The 23,768-nt window shown below is 39.8% G+C and overlaps 2 protein-coding genes across 7 annotated transcripts in view; both read left to right on the top strand.

Annotated features, from left to right (window-relative positions):
- tcf12 (transcription factor 12) overlaps positions 1 to 18,889 on the top strand; it is a 70,676-nt gene extending 51,787 nt beyond the window's left edge. For 2 of the 6 annotated variants that reach the window (XM_086184022.1, XM_086184064.1), the window contains 12 exons: positions 187 to 326; positions 724 to 865; positions 1,029 to 1,099; positions 4,563 to 4,707; positions 9,297 to 9,370; positions 10,471 to 10,542; positions 11,023 to 11,214; positions 13,389 to 13,500; positions 13,607 to 13,757; positions 14,868 to 15,097; positions 15,499 to 15,652; positions 16,114 to 18,889. In XM_086184022.1, coding sequence (XP_086040148.1) covers positions 187 to 326; positions 724 to 865; positions 1,029 to 1,099; positions 4,563 to 4,707; positions 9,297 to 9,370; positions 10,471 to 10,542; positions 11,023 to 11,214; positions 13,389 to 13,500; positions 13,607 to 13,757; positions 14,868 to 15,097; positions 15,499 to 15,641 — 1,472 coding nt within the window. In that variant the 3' untranslated portion in view covers positions 15,642 to 15,652; positions 16,114 to 18,889. Of the gene's footprint in view, positions 1 to 186; positions 327 to 723; positions 866 to 1,028; positions 1,100 to 4,562; positions 4,708 to 9,296; positions 9,371 to 10,470; positions 10,543 to 11,022; positions 11,215 to 13,388; positions 13,501 to 13,606; positions 13,758 to 14,867; positions 15,098 to 15,498; positions 15,653 to 15,799; positions 15,885 to 16,113 lie in introns of all 6 variants that reach the window. The other 4 variants (XR_015109944.1, XM_086184035.1, XM_086184054.1 and 1 more) reach the window with 4 other exon arrangements.
- Positions 18,890 to 22,253: 3,364 nt separating this feature from the next.
- cgnl1 (cingulin-like 1) overlaps positions 22,254 to 23,768 on the top strand; it is a 28,688-nt gene continuing 27,173 nt past the window's right edge. Inside the window, exon 1 of the mRNA XM_086184010.1 lies at positions 22,254 to 22,495. The gene's annotated coding sequence lies outside the window, so the exon portion shown is untranslated. The remainder of the gene's footprint in view (positions 22,496 to 23,768) is intronic.

Genomic DNA, 23,768 nt, shown 5'->3' with positions numbered 1-23,768 from the left:
AGATTTAAACATAAAAGAGCATTTCTCTGTTTGTTTTAGTTTTTGTTTTCTCAGCTGTGTTTAGGTTCAGGTTTCAGCCCCTTGAATGACCCTGTGTTTACAGGGTGGAAGGTTAGCCGCTGTCTGACTCTTAACTACATGCTGTGGTCCTCAGTTGTGTAAATAATTCTTATTTTTTATCATTAGATGGTACCCACAGTTCATCTGACCCATGGACCTCATCCAATGGGATCAGTCAGCCCACCTATGGTGGAATGCTCACAGGATCTTCATCTCACATGCCACAGTCAGGAAACTACAGCAGCCTGCACTCGCATGACCGTTTGGTAAGTCAGTCAACTGCTGACCCCCAAAGATATAAAATGACACACCCAAGTGATCCAATGAACATTGCTTCGAAGATTAAGTAATTTTCCTCCTCTGCATTCCTGCTGCCCAGCTCCCACAGTGTGTGTGAGAGTGTGTGCGTGAGTGTGTGTCCTAAGTTGTTGTCTGGATATTATCAGTGAAGACACTGCTGACCGTCTTTGTGTCCATATTTGATGTGTTCTCATCTGCTTGCCTGCTCCAGCCGGTCAGGCATGGCAGGGAGTCTGCACAGGCTACCTGCCCTCTCTACCCCTCCTCCACGGAACTTTAGCTTATGGCTGACAAGAACTCTTCTTCGTTCTCACACACGTGCACATTTTTATTTATAAAAGGGGTATTATTTTTCTTTTCCAGAATTACCCTGCACACTCCGTTTCTCCAGACATCAATGCCAGTCTTCCTCCCATGTCCAGTTTCCACCGAAGCAACACCAGCACTTCACCATTCGTCACTGCAGCACACACCCCTTCCGTCAACACAGCTGAGGGGGTCATGGGTACGTCTAGATGCACTTTCTCACTGGCCCCGATCTAATGATTGCTGAACAACTATTCTGTAAATTTCATGAGTCAGGTTGTTGCAAGGCTGATTTGTGTGACACAATTACACTTCATTTTTTTCTGAGTTTGCTATTTCAAAGCTTCCCTCTGATTTCAAAGCTGCTGCAAATCGGGGGAACGCCACTGGAAGCTCACAGACTGGAGATGCACTTGGCAAGGCTTTAGCCTCGGTGAGTTACAACAGCGCAATTTACTAGAAGCTTAGTTCCTCTTACCACCATTTCTGATGAAATTGAATCTTGCAAGATTAGAGTAGATCTTTGATCATGTCTATGATGCAAATTTATTCAGGAAAATAAAACATTTTAACAGGAATCTTTGCATTTATATTCAAATCGGAACTCCTCCTAGGATGTCTAGGATGTCCAAGTCTTAACTTCTATGTGCATAAATAATTCTCCATAAATTAAAATCTGGTCTATCTCTGTCTCTAAATAAGGTGACCTCTGTAATCATGCAGGGAATTAAGTGCAATACTGAATGCTGATTAAAAACGCCCAGAGGACATTTTAATAGTTGTTTTTGTGCCTAAGCCTGGATAATTGTGGGCTTAGACGGAGAAGTATTCAAGAAAGGGAATAGTACATTAAAAATACTGCTAAAGCCAACGGATTACACTTCACTTTAGTAAACCATCACAGGATATCTGTGACATCTAGTGTAGAACACAAGCTTTTGATCACTAATATTAATAAGAACTCTTTCCTGTGGTTGTGCACACATCAACTAATGGAGAGATCCTCGTGTTCGGGATGGTACCTTCCATTGAAGGAGCACATTTTCCAACCTGAACAGAAGAATTATTTCGCTCAAAAAAGCTTGAAGCTAGATAGTATATCAAAAGCAAGCAGCTTGAAAAATGCATTGAATTAAAATAGACATTTTAGAGAAACAGTAGCAGGTTTAGGACTTAACTTTTTAACTTTTGCTATTCATTGTTCGTACTAAAATAAAATTGAGACCGGTAGATTTGGTGAGGGGGAACGAGACAAGTGGAGGGAGTTTATGTTTTAGTTAAACATAATTAATGGTTAAAATCTAAGGCAAAGAACCTGTCAAATGTGCATTTATAATAACAAAATGTGATTTTTTTTTTTTTAGTCTTTCTTCTGTATTTCCCCCATGTTGTTTAATTGGCTCCTCTCTCAGGAACGTTATTTGTATTTCTGCTTCTTCATATGTCACATTTTGACTTTTACTTTAATTATGCCTTTGATTCCATAACTTTAAACCCTCTAATTTTACCAAATGTCTTTAACTTGGGTGTTAAATTTTGTACATACATAATGCATGTAACATTTGTACAAATGTACCAAACATTCTCTATTTCACACATATATGCACGAGCTGCACATTGAGGAACATGTGACTGACTATTGAGAATCCAAAATATGAGAGTTTAGGGATGGTAATAACAAATTAAGTCCTTTATATTTGCAGACTCAATTCTATTAGCATGACAAAGCTGGAGTGAAATGGACACAGTTGGATGGGGTGGGGGTGGGAGGATGGAGTGGGGGCACAGGGGAGTTTATAACTGCTGTGGCTCAACTCCACGGGCCGCCCTCTGTACAGCTTTTGTTCTTCGCCCTTTTAAATTGGCTGTGCTTATTGGCCCCATGCCGCCTGCGGGAGTGTAACTGATGATGAGGCGGAGCTTCATTTATTCCAGTAAAATGAGCTATGTTTCACTTTGAATAAAGCGTGGGCCGCCAGTCAGTGAAAAGAATAGAAAGTCATATATTGTTGGGTCAGAAGTCACAGCTTTAGGCAGCTTGCTTTTGAGAAACCAAGACATATTCAGGGATTTGTTTTAAGTCTCGTTGGTCTCTGACACAGTGATGAGCACATTATTAATCCTCCTTAGTTTTTGACTGAATTGCGTGTCCGAGAGTGCTGAGCAGAGTAACACTGAGCTCTCAGAGAGGAGCAAAGCATAAATAACCATTCCATTTCTGCCCTCTGAGAACTACCCATCTACCCTCCTCCACACTCAGTGACACACTTCAATGAAACCTCTTGCCTGATACTCCATGTTGATTGAAAAACTAAAGCCCAGAGATCAAGATTGAATAAGGAGATTATTAATAATGAGTGCATTCTATCATCCTCACAGAAGTCAAACGGTTTCCTGCAAGCTCAATTTGAACGTTACTTGGAGGAGAAATCTCTGTGGATCTGCTGTTTTTTTTTTCCTCTGCTAATTAGTCTGGATCCACCCCTAATACCCTGAGTTCTCTGAGACATGTTCCATTATGGCACAATATCCTCTTATTAGAGAGAGGGGGGGGGGAAATCAGGGACATGGTTGTGCTTTAATCCAGCATTTGTTTAAACAAATGAAATCCCTGTGGGAGTTGAAGATGCAATCTACTTGTTCCCTGTGTGATTGACATGTTATCTTAAAACTCTGTGACCTCTGTGTAACCCAAATGAGATGCTCCAACACAATAAAAATTGTCTTGTAGTACACTAATAACCTTGGACGAAATCAAATTGAAGACATCCGATCACACACAAAACCAAGGTATTTGTTTGAGTTCTAGAAATGTGTGTACAGATTTCAAATTTTTTCAAACACTCAAAAATAGACAACAGCCTAATTACACTCAGAATGTAATATAAGATTCTGATCAGCCCTTGAGATTTACTGTCACTGACTTAACAGGACTTCCAGGTTAGAAGGCTGCAGTTGTCGAAGCCACAGTGGGATTATAATAATTACAGCCAGAACTAAACCAAGCTGCCAAAAAATCCTAGATTTTCTGTCACAATATGTGTTTTATTTATTTAAACTAACACACAGGAGAAACCTTTTTGTTTGCTTATTTGCATGCTTATTTAACATTACTGTTTCCATTTTGGTGTTCAGTTTATTTGATGAGATTCATTATTATTATTATTGTTATTATTATTATTAGTAGTAGTAGAATCGTATTGTTGAAGTTAACCACATTCAAAATTAATGTGAATTTGAGAATTGTCAATATTTTTTTGTACTGCCACATACTAACAATTTACAGGTGAACCACATTAATGCAGCCTATTTGTTGTCTTTTTAAGTTACTATTTTTAGATAAAGACTGAAGTGTAGAAATACCAAAAAAGGTCTTCTTCCCCCAACAATCTACTTTCTCACCAGTTTGTATCAAATGTGTAATGCCAATTCAATTAAAATGGCGCTGTAAAAATTTACATTTAAATCAAGTTGAGAGAATTCTGTTGTTTAAGTAACCATTGAAATGCTCTGATACGTCCTCAGAATTGAAAATAGTTTGATCTGTCATTTCGATGTATTTGGTGGCGAGTGTTTTCAAGTGTATACAGAACAGCTCAACAGCGCGAGACATCAAAGTGAATATTGGTTATGGTTTATTTAACGGAGGCCGTGCTCTGAGCACAGCTGACCGTTAACAGCTCATATGTATGCACTGAGAATTTTTACGACATATTTGGTCATAAAAACCTTCAAATTTATGGCATTTTTTTTCCTTGAAGATGGTAACAGCTGTAAAACGTATGGAGAAAGAGCAACATGAGATATGTGCTTTTATTTGAAGCTGCTGATGGTGCATTACTGCCATATTCTTTCTCTCTCACTCTCCATCCACTTCTTTCTTTCTGCCCCTACAGATTTACTCACCCGACCACACGAGCAGTAGTTTTCCTTCCAATCCTTCCACACCCGTGGGTTCCCCTTCACCTCTTACAGCCACAGCAGGAGCTGCCTCAGCAGGTACCGTGGTGACTGCTGCCGGCACCCCATCTGGAAGGCCAGGTAGTTCACTAATCTCACAATCTAACTTCTCTAAAATTACTCTTTAAGGGTTTTTTATTTATTTATTTTTTTATAAGCCATGAGCACCAGATTACACCTGGTATTGAAATGCAATCAGTTTCTGGACACGGTATCCAGATAATAAACAGTCCTATCCCGGTTTAGCACTTATACCTGTTTCTTAAATAATTCTTATTGTTAGGGATACACAATATTGGATTTTTTGGGGAAAAAAAAGAAGAATGAAGAGAGCAAAACTGGGGAGATGCTCAATGGGCCGTTTAAAATGACCAGTATCTGCTGACATTGATGATTCATGGTATATTATTGCGCAGTAGTCATTATCATCATAAGAGCTTGTATGTGCAGACTGAAATTGTAAGTTTTATAAATACGACAACTGGGGTGTTTAGTTTTGAAGGTGCACCAAAACTGTAAGTCTTGAACAAAACCGTTTGCCGTAATTTACCCCATGCATGTTCTAGCATTATTGTTCTGTGTTAACAAGTTTTCTTATCGGTGCAAATCCTGCATACTGTCGTGTATCTGCAATGATATTTTCTGTCCTACATAGCAGTATTCCTCTAGCTTTAATCATTATTTTTTTCATTATTATTGCATTAATAGGATTAATTAAAACCTAAGCAGAGTGAAGAGAGGAAGTCTGTCCTAAAACTTAAAATGTATCAACCTCTTTTATCTCTGGAGTTGCTCTAAGCAGTCACTACTCATTCTCCAGTGCAGTTTATGCCATTTGTACATTAATCCACTCTAGCAGGAAGCTTAGTCTGGGTCAAGGCTGCAAGGTTATGGAAACATTGTCATTTTTATGTCATTAAATTTATTTTTCAGGGAAACATCTACAACAATCACTGTCGTGCAAAGAGAAGATGTGTTTTGGACACACTGTGAAGCAAGTGGTGCTAAGAGTGAAGAGACTGACAGGAAGTTTAGAATGTTACAGCCGAAGCTAAAACCGTACCTGACTGGCTCTGCCTAGTGTCTTTCACATGGGCTTTATTTTCCTAGCCAAGAGAGCTGCTGTAGATAGACTCCTGGTGACATCACCCGTTTTGGCTCTAAGCTTTTTGCGGGGGTCTTTGTTCTTGTTCATAAATCCTGAGCTCGCTGTCAAGTACTGTTGCTGTAACATCTAGCTTTTGCTTAGATGTGATATTTTGAAGTGATTGAAATTTTAATGACAAGTCCCGGAACAACAATGTAAATGAAAAGGCCTGAGGCTATGGATTTTGGGCTGCTTAAGGGTTTAAAACATTTGTTTGAAGTGGTTTTGAATTGCATCGATGAAAAGCTTTTCATATTTTGTTTTTAGCTGAACTGTTATCCAAGTTTTTTATGGCTTATAAAAGTGGCTTATGGCACTTGCCCTGGTTTGTAATACAATCAGACATAATTTGAGGGAGACGATTTAATGTTACACAATACTGCAACTCTTTGCTGTTTGTGTTTTTATGTTTGACAGTTTTAAACCTAAAGTAAAGCCTTGTTCTGGAATTTGATATTGTGCAAAAAGAAATTCTTCAAAACGGCCCTTTATATCCTCTCATTTTACCTAAGGAAGTTCCACACTGTAGTATCCTGTTTTTAAATACATTAAAATGTGAAATGTATAAGGCAATTATAGAGACTGACAGACACAAGAAAATCATAGAAAGAGAAAAAAATGGAGACGTAAGGGAAAGCACAGTCTGTTGTTTTAGCAGACAGTTGTGTCATGTGTGGTAATGGAGTGGTGACAGCTGCCTCTACCTATGTCCCCTCATCCTCAGCTGTTGCCCTGCCCCGTGGACAGCTGTTCCCCCAATGCTCACACTCACACACACACACACACACACACATACACACACACATACACGGCTGCAAAAGGCTTCGTTTATATGCCAGTGGGTTGAATAGGATGACTGTGATTCAGCTGATGACAGGGGACCCCCCCACACAAACACACACGACACGCCCACACACACACGCCCACACCCACAACCCCACCCCCCACCCCGACCTGTGTACAGTAGACAGTAGACAGTAGACCATGCCATACCAGGACAGCATGATGACAGACTAGATGTAATGTGATATGCACAGAAATTGAACATTGCTATTTTATTTATTTAATCACATTTTCATTCTATTATAATTTGACACTCCTTTAATACTGTAACTTTGGAGATAAGATATAATAATGTTAAAAATTTAATTACATAAATGTCATTGGTTTAAAAAAGATCAATATTATGACAGAACATGGACTATTGGGATCGTAGGAAAAGGATGGTATTTCATTAGTTATCCAAACAAATTACTCTCCTGGGATTTGAATGAGAAAAGGAGAGTCCTGAAAAAACTGGCACAAAGTTTGCTGGTGTTAACTAGGGAATCCATTCATCATTAGGATTACACCAAGATGCACAACATTACTCAAGACTGGTTTGTTCAATTAGCCCTCTGCAGAGCTCAGAGGGACCAGAGCCCTGAGCTAATTTTTCAGAGCCACCAGTCAGTCATGTGGCTCACTCAGCTGGGAGAAAGCTGAGGCTGAACTCAAGCTCTTTCTATTCATTTCTCCAAAATCACTTTTAACAAGTGATTCATTATCTTTTGCTTTTTCAAGTCCCAGCCAACTTGAATTTTTTGTTTCTAAAAAAAAAAAGCATCCGTTCAGTTGTTCTCCCCATTCTGTCAGTGTGCTTTTTGAAACCACGGTGTTACACGGTGATAAGTATGTGTTTGGTCTGACCACATAAACCTTGTTTGTAAAAACGCTGATTTAAAATATGGCATCGATTTGCTTACAGATGTTGCTTAGAATTTTATTCTACTCTTTGTAGCTTCTAAATTGCTCTTAAAAATTAATCAAATTTGACCTCAGTCAGCATTCCCCAGGCTCATCTGATGTAAGTTATTCCGCTCACCCTGGTTTGAATTTTTCAGTGCCTTGCTACTATTAGGGATGGAACACAGCAACTAAAATGAGTATATTGAATCATCTTAAGTGATATATAACCAAAGCAAAGTCTCCATCTGTGAATTGTGCTGCAGCAGATTCCATTAGTGGGATGGAAATGGATGGCTCAGTTTGGCACCCTTCCACCATAATAGACACCAGAAGTGTGCTTAGAGCCCTGAACTGGAAAGGCCTGCAGACACCCTATGCTGCAAATAACCTGGAAAGCTTCATTATTGTCAAAGTCCATTAAGGTTATTTGATTGTGTAGTGTATTGCCTCCTGTTGCACATGGTGGGCAGGTTCCTTGGATGATTGTTCTTTGGAAGGAGGAACGAAACGTTTTACTAGATCTCTAAATGTGATGAGCAGATGTGGATTCCTTTACTTTTGCACTAATTTACACCAGATCAAATCAGCTTTATTGGCTTTCCTGTACTGGCCCGAGGATTAACCTTTTAGCTCAGTCAAAATGTATAAAATCCTCCGTGAATATTTCCCTGATAGGGGTAAATCATAATCTCTTTTTCCGAGCATCTTAAGTTTCTCAATATTTAGATGACTTGATTTAGGTTCTTGATTTTTCATTTACAGCGAGAAGAGCACAAAATCTCTTAGTATATTTGACTTCATCAGAAATTTACTCTCTCGCCAATTTATGAGGTAAATCATACTGTAGATGCACTATAATGCAACACTGTTGCAATAAAACCTCTACTGATGAGAAGAGAAGAATTGTGATACTGACACGTCATGTCTGTTTGCAGATTTATTTTTTTTAATACATCGGTTTCAGTCTGGTGGGCGGTATTAATAACTGTCCAGTTTAGCTCAAGTCTCTTCTTCTTTAAGTATAATTTATTGACTTTACTAAATGTTTTTGAAATGAAGAAAAATATTCTTTTTCGAGAATGTCGACACGTGTTTTTCAGTATATACAAAATGTGACGTTCATATAAAGTTGCTTTTATTAACTTTAACATCAGTAAATATCAATTTTTGGCCATAATCAACTATAAAATATCAGCATATTGGGTATCAACATCTCTATTGATGAACATTGCAGTTTGATTCAGGCTATTATGGCTCTAGTAATGACAACACAAGCTAATTCTGTAGAAGGGTGTGAACTTTATTGAACCCTAATGGCTGTCACGTATTAACCAAAATCATTAATGAAGGTAATGTGCCAAAGCTCAGTTCAACCACACTGCATTTTTTAATCACCCAAATGTGTTTATGGAGAATCAAACTTTCCAGGAAAAATGAAGTGGGAAGAAAAATGAAGTGTTTAAAATCAGATCTGTCAGTGCTCATATTTTCTCCGAAACAAGCTTATTAATGTGTAGATGTAAGTGGGCGTCAGACATGTAGCTCATGTGTCAGAATGCAGCCCAACCATCAGGAAGTGATTCATTTGAGCTCGCTAACGATAAAAATATCTCATGTAGATCAACAAGACACCAGGAAATCAGGATGTCAGCATGTTATGGTGTGTGTCAGTTAGCCGTTGGTGTACCCAGTGAAGCAAGACACAGCTATCAGCCATGTTGGGTGAGACTGAAGCAGCTGCATTACTGAAATTTGCTAACATTAACTTACACTACATCTCTGTCTCTGTCATCAGGTACCAACCAGTGGCCTCGCACTGGTGGACAGACCCCCTCCTCTCCGAACTATGAGAACTCCCTTCACTCGCTGGTAAGCTCCCTGTCTGTCCCTGTGAGCGGAGGATATGATGGATGTTCACTTTAGATAAGTTATCCATGAAGAGCCGAGCTAGCATTACAGGGAGATTCCTGTCTGACAAATGTTTTTCTGAGGAAGGAGGGGGCTGAGGGATAACCAAACTGAACAATACCTGTCCCTTGGGGCCTGCCATCTGTGCTCTACCCTGCCAGTCAGGACGGGGTTGACAGTTGGGGGATGGGTTTAGTTAAAGGGGCTGCTGGCAGCTGTATGCTGAGCCGCATCTCCAGGATTCCTTTGCTGCCGTGCGGCCGAGGCCACAGATTTAATTTCCTCTAGCACATGTCGTACACCAGGAATGCTCAGATGATGAGATGTTCTCTTGATTTGTCCAATAATGTTCTGAAATAAAAGCATGAATTGATCACAGTTGCCAGGTAACTGAGAATTTCCTGAGAATTTGAGAAAGAGAATTTCCCCAGGACTCCTAGAAACAGGGATGTATAACTGTCTAAACATGCCAGTGCCAGATTACATTACAGTTGGATTGCCAGTGGGCCGGGACACTAACAGACACTTTATACAAGACACAGAGTTATATGTATTCATTTTCTTTAAATGTCCAGAAAGTTGCTACATATTTCATGATACATTTGTATAATACGAAGTTTTAACATGCATAGCAGTTCTCTAACTTAAGGTTGCTTTTTGGAGAGAGCAGATTTTATGAGTGGTTACATTTATTTCAACAGATTAATTAGAAATAACTTGTGAGCCAACAGGGAAAACTTTGAGGTGTTGCAGTAGATACAGCAAGTATTCTTGAGGATGTGAACTTTGTGTAACATCTCCTACACACCCAAAGTGGAGAAAATGACCAATACTGTAGTAGGAGGTATTAAAATGGCAAACAATAAAACCCTTTCATCCTTAGAAAGTGAGTGGTCAGCAGCTGTGTGCTTCCTTCCAAATCCTGCACTTTGCGCGCGCGTGTGTGTGTGTGAGTGTGTGTGTGTCTTTTTGAAAACAATCTCTATTCTCAGTGTTTTCCGGGTTTTTGCAGATTCTGATCTGTTTTCATAATCCTGATTTATTCTTATTTGACTTACCAGAAAAACAGAGTTCATCAGCAGTTACATGAGCATCTTCAGGATGCCATGTCTTTCTTAAAGGATGTCTGCGAGGTACTGCTGCCCCTCAGATAGAGCTCTTATCTTCCATCACATGTTCCATACATCATTGCTTCCTTCATTTTGTTCACTTTCACAAACTTGACTTGCAATCTACATTCCTCACAGTGAGATTCAGTTTTCTATTTATTGCTTTAGTTGCCATATTATGTTTGATTAGCCATTCCAGCTTGCAGTGATCAACTTGGGTGCAGATGGAAAATTCTAAAATTAATTGTCGAACCACTACGTGTGGCAGTCTTGTGTTCGGATTTAATTGTATTATTGGACTTTTACAGCTCAAGTTGAAATGGCTCAAATGGTCTTGCATTTGAATTTTCTTTATCTTATGTTTCAGATGTGTTTTTTTTTCTTTTCAAGTCCACTCCATCCAATCAGTGTTTTCAATTGTTGGCCTAATATGCTTATATTAAGCTGCTCTGTCCTTCCTCTTCTCTCCTCTGCTTTCTCTGCTCTCCTCTGCTCTCCTCTCAGTCTCGAATGGAGGATCGTCTGGACAGACTGGATGATGCAATCCTTGTTCTGCGGAACCACGCTGTGGGCTCCACTGCCAGTCTACCCAGCGACATATACAGTCTGCTGGGACAGGCACAAAATGGGCCAATAGCAGCCAATGGAGCAAATTTCCCTGCTTCTGCACTGGTACCAAGCCGGACAGCAGCAATGGTATGAAAATGTGACCTTAAGGGTTTCTGCAGATTTTGGATTTTGCAAATAGTGGAAGAGGGAGAAAATATATTCATTTGGTGTATTCCTATAGGTCATTTCTGATTCCCTGCCTCGGCCAGCTGTTTAAAATGGGTCCATTGCCATTTGTAAAAACTAGACTTGTTCCTCACAGAACAGTTCATTTATCCCTACATATTTTCCATAAATGTAATCGCTGGCCAAAGGCTCACCCTGTTCTTGAGAGTGGCTGTTTACACAAGGGTGAAAGAGAAATGAGAAAAGCAGGCATAATGGAGTGAAGTTGTGTTTCCGTGTAGGTACGTGTTTGTGTGTTGTGCTCATTTTAATGTCTCAGTCTCTTGAGAGAATGAAGGCCTCAGTATAAATCATGTTGTGTTCACCCATCCTCCATCTGAGGCATTTCATTTTATAGAGCAGAGACATCGAACACATCTGCAGTAAAAATTGAAATGGTGCAGCTCATGCAACTGTAATCCGTAGGTGTTTGGAAATAATGTGGGTCACACCCATTTTTTTTTGTTTTTTTTAAAGAGAAAAACAATGCAGAAGTTTTGATCCTTGTCTTGGAATGTTTTGGAAAAGCTACAGAAAGCAAGTGATAATGGAAACTAAACACATTCAGTAATATCTTTCATTAATTAATATCATCCCATCCCAGAATCAGCCTTTTGTTACACAGTACTTCAAAGATTAGAAAGATCTGAAGCACTACTTGTTTTACCCAATCAGTCTGCTGAGATAAAACACACTTATGCATACACACATTTGACCACACGATACATAAGAATATTTCCTTTTGAGGTCTGAATTTCAGGGAAAAGGGTGGATGACTCGTATTTTGCTTGTTTTCATGTGGGAAATTGTTTCTTGAGAAAACGTTTTGTCTGGAGATTATCATTTTGTTTGCGTATCCTCTTCTGACCCAAGGTCTCAAATTTCTTTTGTATGTACTTTTTTTTTTGTTTTAAGGCATTGTGTTGTCTGTCATGTGATGTTTTTATACTGAAGCTGAGATGATGTTGCGTCTTTGAGAGGTGGTTGTTTTGTCCCATAAAAAGGAATTTCTGTGGTGGTTGTCAGAAGAGCTCAGCTTGATGTATTTGTTACAGAGCACTGGATTGTGGCAGTGATGTTGACCGACTGCGACTGTGAGATAGAACATACTGTGTCTGCACTAACACAGCACTTCCTGTGTGGGAAGAGGTCCCCTCAGACAAGGCTCACCAGCCTCAGCACGGCACAGCCACAGGCTTTTACTCCGGCTGACACCCCACCCTCTGCCCCCATCTCCCCCTTTTCATCAATTCTTTTTAACAACCCAGGAAATCTGAATCGTTAGAAACGTGTGTCTGCACCCTCGGCCTCCACCCAAATAGAAGTCCTCAGCTGTATGGTAATCAGGCCCAGCCATGAAAATGGCAGCCTTCTTTTCTTGCCAGTGCCCAGGCTTCCCTCCTCCTCCTCTGGACAAAGACTTGTTTGGACACCTGTTGAGAGCACAGCAAAGATTAGCTTAGCACTGTGGAAGGGGAGGGTCTCGGGGAGTAGGGTTAACAGAGGCCAACAGTGACTGGGGATTACATACCATAAGAAAAAGGGGAGATACCCTCCACCCTCAGTGATGATTTCCCCGCCTCTCCTTAGTTCTCAACGGAGAAATGAAATAGTCGGAGAACATGTGGTAAACCTCAGAAAGGAGGGACTTGGAAGCAGAGCACTTTTCACTGATGGAAGTGGACAAAATAACAAGGAAATGTCCGGACTGTAGAGTGGGTTTAGTTTGACATCTTTTGAAGCTGAAGATAAAAGGATAGTTGAGTTCTCATTTGTGGTTTAAGAGAGCTAGTAAATGTAGCAAAGCAAAATGTGTGAAACAGGTCCTTTATTAAAAACAGGTGTCTTTAATTTTCTTTTGATTTGTAGTTATGCATTCTACAACGTCTAATATCACTTAAATCAAGTTGACCTCACATTTACTATTCAACATGTAAAAACACTTTTGGAATCCTCTCAACAGATCATTGTGAAGTATGTTAAATGTGGCTGCCATTGCTGTGTGTGTCGTCCTGCTCTCAAGTATTGTTTCATGTTTCATCTCCAGAGAATACGGGCTTCCTGTCTTGACAATGTCCTTCCTGTCTGTGTTGCAGCAGGGTAGTGGCCACGCTGATGATACTGCAAGTCTGAACAGTCATGGAGGCCTGCCGAGTGCCGGTTCTACATCCAGCACAGAACTCAACCACCAAGTGGAAACGTTCAGAGGTCTGATGCTCCCTGCACTTCTTTTTAATTGCAGCACATGTTCACGTTTATCAGTTTCGAGATGGTGTCCTACCTCAATGTCTACATATCCCTGCTCTTCCTTCAGGCCTGGCTGGCCAGGGGCCCACTACCCTGGAGTTGAAGGTGGAGAAGCAAGAGAAAGACGAATTAAATGAGTCCCTCTCCACTGATGACAGGTCTGATGATGAGAGCGACAAAAGAGATATGAAGACACATCGGCCAGGCACACGCACAAGGTAAGAACATGTGATCACACAATCTGAAGGCAGAAAGTCTTACCCAACATCCATCCATCCATTTTCTATACGGCTTATCACTTCAGGGTCGCGGTGGGCTGGAGCCTATCCTTACACAACATCCTGTTTCCTGAACTTGATAATTGCTATGGCGTTTTGGCCTTAAGCGGTTTCCTTGGATATGCTCCTGAAGAGAACGTGGATAAGCGGTCGCATTGATGACATGAATGTAAATTACGCCTGAATCTCAACCTTATTCTCAACTGCAAGCAGCTTTGACCCTTACCACGCCTGTCTGTACCCAAAAGCCACTGAAATACGTGGAGTACATCACTCAAAATCACTTTAGGTGCACCTGAAGAGAAAAAATATTATAACGCAATAAATAACATTGCTTTTCTCTCTGTGAATATTTTTGTGAGAGGCAGATGATGGTAGCTGGGAAATATCAGCTTTCTGAAATAAAGAAAGCAAAAACCTTTGTTGTCTCAGAGAGATTACATTTGCCTTATCGATTGTTTCTTGAAATGTTTAGCATCAGTCAAGTCACGAGAATACTTGTTTTTCTATAGAATTGGTGCATGAGTATGCAACTCAGCATAGCAGTTTGAGAAAGTAAAGTATAAAGTTGGGGAAATAGAGAGCAAGACCATGTGACCTCCCTTTGCAATGTGTCCCACACCCAGTCAAGGCAACAGAGAGCCAAAAGAGGTCTCAAGTGAGGTTCAGACTGGACTCAGACATTCAGTCCACAATATTTGTATTGCAAAATGCAAGTTGCCCATGGCAAGATATCTATCTTGAGGAATTACCTGCCTAATCTTTCTAAAACTTGAAGAGTGTATCTTATTTGATTTGCTACCATTAGCAGCACACCTGGAAATTGAGATGTCTGGATTTATATTTCACAACTGAAATCACATTTCACTCATAATACAGAAAGTAAAGTACCGTTTAGGGCTGGTACAAAGTACCAGTGTATCGGTTCAAATGTCAGTGGTGCCCAACCAAGGAATCGGATCAGATATAATGAATGCACTGAAATTATTTCCACCACAAACTTGTTTCACTTTCTTCTGACTGTTCTGGGATTTCTCTCGTCTCCCTCAGCCTCACTGAAGATGAAGAGCTGAATCCAGAGCAGAAGGCAGAACGTGAGCGTGAGAGGAGGATGGCTAACAATGCCCGTGAACGCTTGAGGGTGCGAGACATCAACGAGGCCTTCAAGGAGCTGGGTCGCATGTGCCAGCTGCACCTGAAAAGCGAGAAGCCCCAGACTAAACTGCTCATCCTTCATCAGGCCGTGGCAGTCATCCTCAGCTTGGAGCAACAAGTTAGAGGTTAGCGTTGATGCCTCAAAGCTTTGCCTTTACGCTTTCATGGTGAACTGATGTTTCAAGTTAATATTTCATCACTCTATAAGGTATATTTTCATGCAGTTAGTTTTTTTGTTGAACAACAAATACAGATGGTATTGATGAGGAGGAATTATAGCTCGGAGGACTGTGTTCTGGCTGATATTAATGGAGCTGAGTGGTCTCAATCACAATCTTCTAACAAGTAGAGCGAGTGCTGGGAGGCTGTTTATATAAATTGACCTAATACACTGACTGATGATAGTCCTGCTGTTATGATAATGTGAATTAATTCCTAATTCATTCACATAAATGCTGCGCCTTCATATTATCTTGTAGTATAAAAGGAAAATAAACAAAGACTGACTGGTTCTCTGGTCCTACAGAGCGGAATCTAAACCCTAAAGCGGCCTGCCTTAAGAGAAGGGAGGAGGAAAAGGTGTCTGGGGGCTCCAGTGACACCCAGCAAGGCCACGCAGGCGTCCATCCAGGCTTGACTGACACATCCAACCCAATGGGCCACCTCTGAGTAGCAGACAGGTACACACATCTGGGCCTTCAGCCTATCATCAGCAATTAAAATGAATACTTTCTCAGTTCACTACTTACATGGTTTAAAAACTGTTTGATTTCCTAAACTCATTGGTGTCATCTTTATATTACCTGTTTTTTTTTTCCAACCAACAGTCCAATACCAAACAGGTTTTGTTTAAAGTGATACAAAACAACAACCAAAAATAGCAGACCTTCACATTGGAGAAGCTAGAACTAGGTAATGTTTGGCACTTTTGCTTGCAAAATGGCTAATTAACTCAATTATTAATTCAAGTAAAATAAAATCATTTTCTTTTGAACAATCAATCTATAATTGATGAATTGATTCAGTTCAGCTCACCAGCAGAGACAATAACTATTACAAATTCCTCAGTTGCTCATGTTATATGTTGCATGGTCATCAGTGTCCATCTCTGATCAGTTCATATGTCTCCTCCTCTCCCCAGATCGAAGCGATCCAGATCATTTCTGTCCCGTTTGAGTCTGTGACCTTGCTTCCCGGTGATGGGCAGGTCTCATGGATTGTGACACCAATCGGAGGAGACAGACCACTTGAAGCAAAACCACGAGACTAACACAATCCAGTCCTAAGATTGAAGAGGAGCTCCGCGTCCAGCTCTCTGTGACCAGTTTCCATCTGCAAAATTCTCCCCACAAACAAAAAAAAACCAAACCCTTCAGCACATATCACTGTCTGCAAGAAGTGTCGCTTCTGAACAATCAGAGACTCGCAATCTCCTTCGACTTCATGTGGAAATTGCCTTGTGCCTAAACTGAATTGACGAATGCATTGTAACAGCAATTGTTTTTTTGTTTGTTTGCTTTTTTTTCTATTTATTATGTTAATGAGCTAAAGGTGTATGACTAAAGGGAAATTTAAACGATTCAAAGAGAAGCACGCGGCTTTTCAGTCAATCTATAGTTTGCCAGTGTCATCGTTAAAACAGAGCACTCCACCCTGGCGAGACTGTGAGGGGAATATTTGGGCACTGAGAAAGCAATTAATTTATTGGCCAGTTTCGAGTGATATTTATACCCAACTGAAAATAAGCATAAACCGCGAGAACTGACGACCCCGTTTAAAAAAAAAAAAGAAATAAAAAGAGGATATATTATTTATATTTGTGTTTTATTCATTCTGCCATCAGCCACATGTGTAACCAAAACGACCATGTTTGTTTGTGTTTAGTTTAGATCAAGTCTGTGTGACCTGGAGCAAAATAAGGTGACCGATAAATGGCAAACTCTAGTTTTACTGAAAGCTCTAATTTAGTTTTTCATCAGTGAGAATCCAGAGAGCAAACTATTAGCATTCCCTGCATATTTTAGTGTCTTAACTAAAGGAAACTTTGTTGCCTTTAGGTTTCTTTGCCATATAGTGTTCCATGTAAGCAGTGACATATTTTTGCAGTTCTTGTCCATGTTCAGCCCGACAGTTACTCTCTCCTGACAAGTGGCTTGTTTTTTGTCATTTTCCCTGACATCAGTGGATTAGAGATTTCTGAAGGAAGTAGTAGTTTTAAAAAGAGCAAACGATGACCACATGTTCTCCTGGCCTGATGAACATAGAACAATTTCCATCTGGTAATATCTCAAGACCGAATTTCAAAATGTTCCAAGTAAGATTTCACTCTGTTTATTGATGTGATAACAGGTTAATTCTTTTTTTCTTTTTCTTTTTTTTTTTAGGCTTGCGGCATTTTTTTTTTTCAATTAGCAGAAGAATCTTATAAGTTATTTTCAATTATGTTTTGATATACTCAACACAATAAGCCAGAATAGCCATTTCATGTTTTTTTTGTTTGTTTGTTTGTTTTTGTTTGATTTTTGCTGAATATCAAAAATTGTAGCACAATAACGAACAAAAAGAAGTCAACAGGATTTTCTTTGACTTTGGTCATGGCTTTATTTTTGTTTCCCCTCTAATTGTGCATGCTTTACGTTTCTCCTTTATGAAGTCTTTGGTCTTAAGACTCGCTTTATATTCCATTTATTTCTTTGTGTATTGTCATCTGTCATAGTCTAAACCACAAACAAGGCTGCCACATTCAGGATGAGCATTCTGTACAAAAAAAGGACTTAAATTAGATGAAAAGATGCTACAGCAAGAGTTTACATTAAGAATTTATGATGGAACAACATTGTTATTGTAATAAATACTTAAATTTTTGTGTATTCTCGATCTGAATGTGGCCTTGTTTTTCATTTCAGTATTCATGAGCTTGTATTCATGTTGGTAGACATGATTGAGGGTTTAATACGTCACTTCCTGCTCTCTTTCCGTCATTTTTGTTAATTTTCCTGTTCATCTTATATTTCTTTGCTCCTCAGTTTGCCAACTTAGTCTTTGCTGTATTCCCAGATGCTTTCCCTTGTATAATATATGAAAAAAAGAAAATCAAAAAGGAAAAAAAAACAAAACATTTGGCTTATTTTTCACTGTAGTTAGTCTTTTATACAATAATACTGTAAGAATATTTCTTGAATTCTAAATATTACTCTTTCTAGATTTTTGAAAGCAAAAGTTTTGAGTAAAAAGTTTCATACTTTATTTTACTATATTAGATAGTAAAATGTACGGTTACTTACCATAACCTGTCGTAATTACCAGAAATTTCGAATGGCATCTCAAGAACATAGCTGAACTGTCGCTCGTACTCTAGTTCTTCAAAAGACTTCACACGAGCTCAAGATTCATCAAAGTGTGACCTCCACCTTATTCTCCAGTCTGCTGTTGATTGATAAAAGATTTGTGTCAAATGAAAGATATTGTCGATGCGCATAAAAAAAAAAAAATGCGGCGAGGAGGATTTGAATTTTCTGTCTATTTCCAACAGAAAAACACAATGTATATAACATTTATGTTGCAATAAATGTGCCATCTTTTTTTAAACTCAATTGTATGTGCGTTTATTTCTCTCACTCAGAAAACACTTTTTATTTCTGTTACTCCTCCATATTTACATTCTTCCCTCTCCATGCAGTTTTATTTTATGTAGGAGGCACAGGAAGGGTTAAGTAGCTCGCAGAGTTTTAATTCAAACTTTCTTTCTTCTTCCTTTTTATGTTCTTTTTTCTTTTTGCTCCTACAGTGGATTTAGGCCAAATGAGTGTTTTATAGTGTGTATCTTATTTCTGAAAATGATACCAGTGGACTGTTGTAGTCTGTATGGAAAGTACTATTAATACATGTTTCTATTTTTAATAAAGTGATAGCAGTGTAATGTACATACGTGTTCCTACAGTTGTTGTTCTTTTCACATTTTGATTTTGCACATTCACGGGAAACCTACAGGCTGAAAGCAGTTTCACCGAAGGGGAAATTATGAGGGAAATGTTATATTTAGGAGAGTCTGTATTTTTTAAATTAATTTGAATATATTCCTTTCCAGAGAGTTTTTTTTTCCACCTTTTTATGTGAAATGTTTTGGTCTTGATTGGTATTCATTATGTTCCGTAAGTACAGCAACAATAGCCCCCCCCCCAAACAAAACAAAACAAAACAACAGAACAAACCAAAAAAAAAACAAGCAGGTGAACTGAAAAGGCAAATGTGAAATTGTGAAAGTCGAAATATTAACTGTTCTTTATTAAGTGTTTGTGTTGAAAGCAGCTTTCTCTAAACTGGGGAAGACGTTAATGAATCTCAAGAGTGTCGTTAAAACGCTGTTGTAAACCTGGATGCTTATTGCACTGTAAATCTCAGCAGCCATACATCTGCTCGGCATTATCACCGTTCAGATTTGAGCGTGAGAAAATGAAAGCCTGATCCCACATCAGTCTTCTGACAGAGGTGACACTGAGCAAACCTGCTGACGGCGACTGTCTGTGGTGATGCGACGTAAATCACGGCTGTCAGATTTCGATCTTTTGTTGGGAGAGAGAGAACACACATGAGTGTGTTGGCTTGTTGGGGTACATATTTTCTGCAGGAGTGGGACCACCGTGTGTGGAGGCTGACTTCATGTCATGCTGCTGAGCCAGCTGACAGAAAACCGACAGCATCTAACCGCTCTGCTGCTCAGGCTTCCAGTGACTTCTCCCTTCTCTTTTACTTTCTCACTTCAAATCATCAAAATTCAGTATATCATTGTCATTTCAGTGTACTGTACTTGAGAGGTGTTTGCTTTGGTAAGCTCACCTAACAGCAAAACCTCAGAACATCACATAGGGTTAGAAATAAAAACAAAAAAACAAATGTTACCATGGAGATAACTTCACCATCACACAACAGCAGAATAGTCATTCTGTATTTGCTGTCAATAAGTGCATTTTTATTGTTAATAGTTCCACTTATTTACACGCTGAACAGTTCACCCACCTCAAATTTGAATGTTTAATATTGAGAATAAAACTTATTTTTTCCTCTTTTTGCACTATTGTACAAACACACACACACACACACACACACACACACACATCCATATGTATATATGTATTTATGAGTGTTGATGAATCATGTGTTCTCTGTTTGCACAGCTGAGCTCATCACCTCTGAAGCCAAAAGCACAAATTTATAGTGAAGGTGATGACATTCTAAACCTCATCATGATCAAATATTCTATCACCCTGCGTATGTTTCCAGTTTCATTCGCATCTTTGATGCTGCTGCAGCTGAAGCTCTCCACCTGTTGCATTTTCTGACCATTTATGAGCAGAAGTAGAAGAGGCCATTACAGCTGTCATGGAGGAGGTCCACCACTACTTTCCTTGGAAACGCTCACATTTTTGGCTGCACACCAGTCCAGCCAGGATGAAACCTCATGTATGAAAGTTGCTCCATCATTTTTGGAAACCATATTGTCACTTGCAGTACAGCAGAGGAGTCTGCAGAGACTTCAAGGGAGTCATAGAATACTTCCCAGAATTTGTCTGTTGGTTAACTTGAAATACTCCAGTTTGTCTCCTAAATCCCACTGATGAAAAAGATAAATATGTGCTGCGGTGATGTCTTTGATACCAGCCTGCGGTCATTCCTCTAATCAGGATAAGACTGCGCGGTGCACTGAGCATGCCCAGAGGACCCAGCTGTGGCACCTCCGTGGAGAACAGAGCGCTCATTGTGTGCTGCTGTAACCCAACTCAGTGGCACAGAGCTCAGATTAAAGGCTGCCGTGCTGCACGCTCCCGCTGACACAAATATAAACACTGGGCCGCTACAGAGGCATAGCAGCAGCTGGGCCTCCAGCTGAATGCAGTTAATGCTGCAGTGGCGATGATGATGATCATATGATGATGATGATGATGATGATGATGATGATGATGTTGATGATGATGATGTTGAAAAGCTGAAAACTTCTGCCAACCGTTAAATCAATGTGTTAAATTTTTTTTTGTGAAGTTGAAGTTCGGTTATCTAATGATAATGTAATGTATCTGAATATTATTTATTAGGGTTCATTCGTGTGGCAATGATAAACATAAATTTGATGAGTTGTATTGTGAAACTATTGTACAATGTGTCAAGTAATGTGATGAGTTGTGATTTCATAATTATCTTATATTTTATTCTCAGTATATATTGAAGTTATCATAAACACTGTAAAATATTGTAGAGTTCAGTGTAACACTGTTCAAGCAACAAATCAATTAAATCTAACAAAGCGCTGAATTGTCTCAGTGACGCTACAGATGTTTGTATTACAAATATTACAACAATATTTCACAACTGCAGCACATAGCACTGGTCTGTCTGTTGCTCTGGTGTGCAACACAACTTTTACAAGTCAGATTGTTGCAGGAAAGTTTTATCCAGGCATTTTCCACGATCATTAGACAGCTGCTTCATTATGTTCAACTGAGATGCTGTAAAAGCTAAATTCAAAACATATTAGTAGGCCTACTACGAGACATTTGTGAGTTCTGGATAACTATCAGGTTTTTTTTTCTCCTCACGAACCAAAGAATTAAAACTCCCCAGAATAATAATTGATCACCCCTGAGCTGCAAAACTGTCTGATGGTATTCTCTAATGTTGTGACACCGGACTCTCAACATCCCAGTACAACAAGCTACACGTGTTTTACCACTGTGATGCGTTCAGGGCTCTGTCTGGTAGTGGGAGTTAGCCTGCAGGGTCTCATTAACTAACTGCATTCAGGTCACATTATGATCCACTAGATGACGCTCTCGGTGTGTAAAGACGTGCAGCTGCACACTGCATATATGCAGAGACCGCATAATTAATCTCGGTCGGATTTATACAGACATTTAATGATAATAAGAACACTGCAGTACTACATTTGTTCATGAATTATGAGTAGTTTTGGAGTTAACACTGATTTTAACATGCTGAGATATTGGAAAATATTGCTCTGATTGTGTCGTTTTCAAGTGATAACAGAAAATGCATTACTATTATTATAAAAAGTTGATACATTTAGTGACTCCTTGCAAACTCAAGGACATCGACTTCTCATACTGTTTGCTCCTTGGGTGCAGTTAAATCAGCATTTAAATCAGAATAAAATGTGGAAATATTTATTAACACAGTTGCAGTCTGGATCCACCTCAGTGTAACTTTGTGTTTACGTTAGTTTCGTTAGCCAGCTGTGCCGAGCCGAACTTTAAATTCCAGCCGAGCTGATGGAGCGTTCGGTTTTCCGGACCAGCGGCCTGCTGAGGGTCGGTGGGAGGGTTGGTGCGCTTGTTTCAGGAGGCGGAGCGGCCTGGAGGAGGGTCGGTCGGACGTGTTTCTGAAACTGTCTCTCAGAAAGCAGCACAGGACGAAATAAGTTTGCGAACTGTGGCGAGGACGCTGTTGTTATACTTCCTCGACGTTTAGCCGGACTTGCCTGAGATAGTTGAGCACGAGACAAGCGGACTCCGGTGAGTTGCTAACAGTTTTCATTGATGTGCAGTTGTTGTGAGAGCGCAAACAGCCGTTAATCCCAACAAGGGGGTGGGGGTGTGGGGGGCGATTTAACGTCAAGGAGAACAGTTAAACTTGTTGTTGACTTGATTTATATCATGTGACTGGACGCTTTGAGGAAGTTATATCCCAAGTTGAAGCTAGTTAAATGTCTGGCTGGTGGAGTGTTTTCCAGCCACCTGTTGCACCCAGCAGCAGCAGCAGCGATGTAAAACTGCGCCAGTTCGCGTTAAATGCACCTCAGGTTCTTCCAGATGTCACTCCAGATACCTGTCCATGCACATTTGCGATAGTGTGTAAGTGTGGTTCAGCGTCTCCACTCACCCGTAAACTTTAATTGCCTTACATAACTATATCATATTTTCCCACGCTGTAAATCCCTGCTTGTTTACGTGGTCTAGTTCACCTTTTACTTTCAGTCTTTACTGGTTTCTACATGAGTTGAGCACAGACTAAAAGAGGGGACCTGACATCCTAACCTGTACTGGCACTGACCTCTGCTCTGCAGCACATGGGTCAGTGAAGGCACCACGGCCCCAGGGAGGGACAGTGAGGCTCCAGTGGGTTTCCTCCTTTGCACAGAAAAAATACAATAGCAGGGAAAAAAAAAGTTGCACAGTTGTTGGAGCCCTTATGTGTCGGATACATGTGACACGAAGCATGAAAGGGCCTATTGTGTCGTCTTGAGCTTTATTCTGTCTTCAACAGTACGCTTCCTCCCATACAGGACACCTGGGTCGTCCCTCTCTGTCCTGTCTTGCAGGCTGTAGGGTGTAAAGCCAAGCTAATGCAGTGCTACAGCAGAGGCTCACCTTAAACTGTTAACAGTATCTAAAATGAATACACATTTACAAAATCGACTAATTTGTAGGTCATTTTTTTTTTTTATTAAATTAATGTTAAGGTCAGGGACACATCGATAATGAGACCAGTATTGACTATTGGACCACAACCACACCTCATACCACTTTACAGCAACATAACCTCTGACATTCTCAGAGTTTGCTAATGCTAGCAGTGGCAGAAGCCGCTGGCCAAGCAAGAGAAAATGTCCAGACACAGCTCACGGTAGGGCAGCATATGTCACTGACAATTGCAATATGGCCAAATGCAATTTACCATAGCCAGATGCAATATCTTTTAAAGATTAATTTTATTTTCAAATACCATTTTCACAGCATTACCTTTTATATGAGTTGCTCAATGGATTCTTCATTTTGTCTTCATTTT

This window comes from Aulostomus chinensis, chromosome 2 (genome assembly GCF_037954235.1).
Source record: "Aulostomus chinensis isolate RoL2024-O1b breed Wild chromosome 2, RoL_Achi_v1.0, whole genome shotgun sequence".
NCBI classification, from domain to species: domain Eukaryota; kingdom Metazoa; phylum Chordata; class Actinopteri; order Syngnathiformes; family Aulostomidae; genus Aulostomus; species Aulostomus chinensis.
The sequence above is the reverse complement of the archived record's forward strand: the minus strand, read 5'-3'. Positions and strand labels throughout refer to the sequence as shown.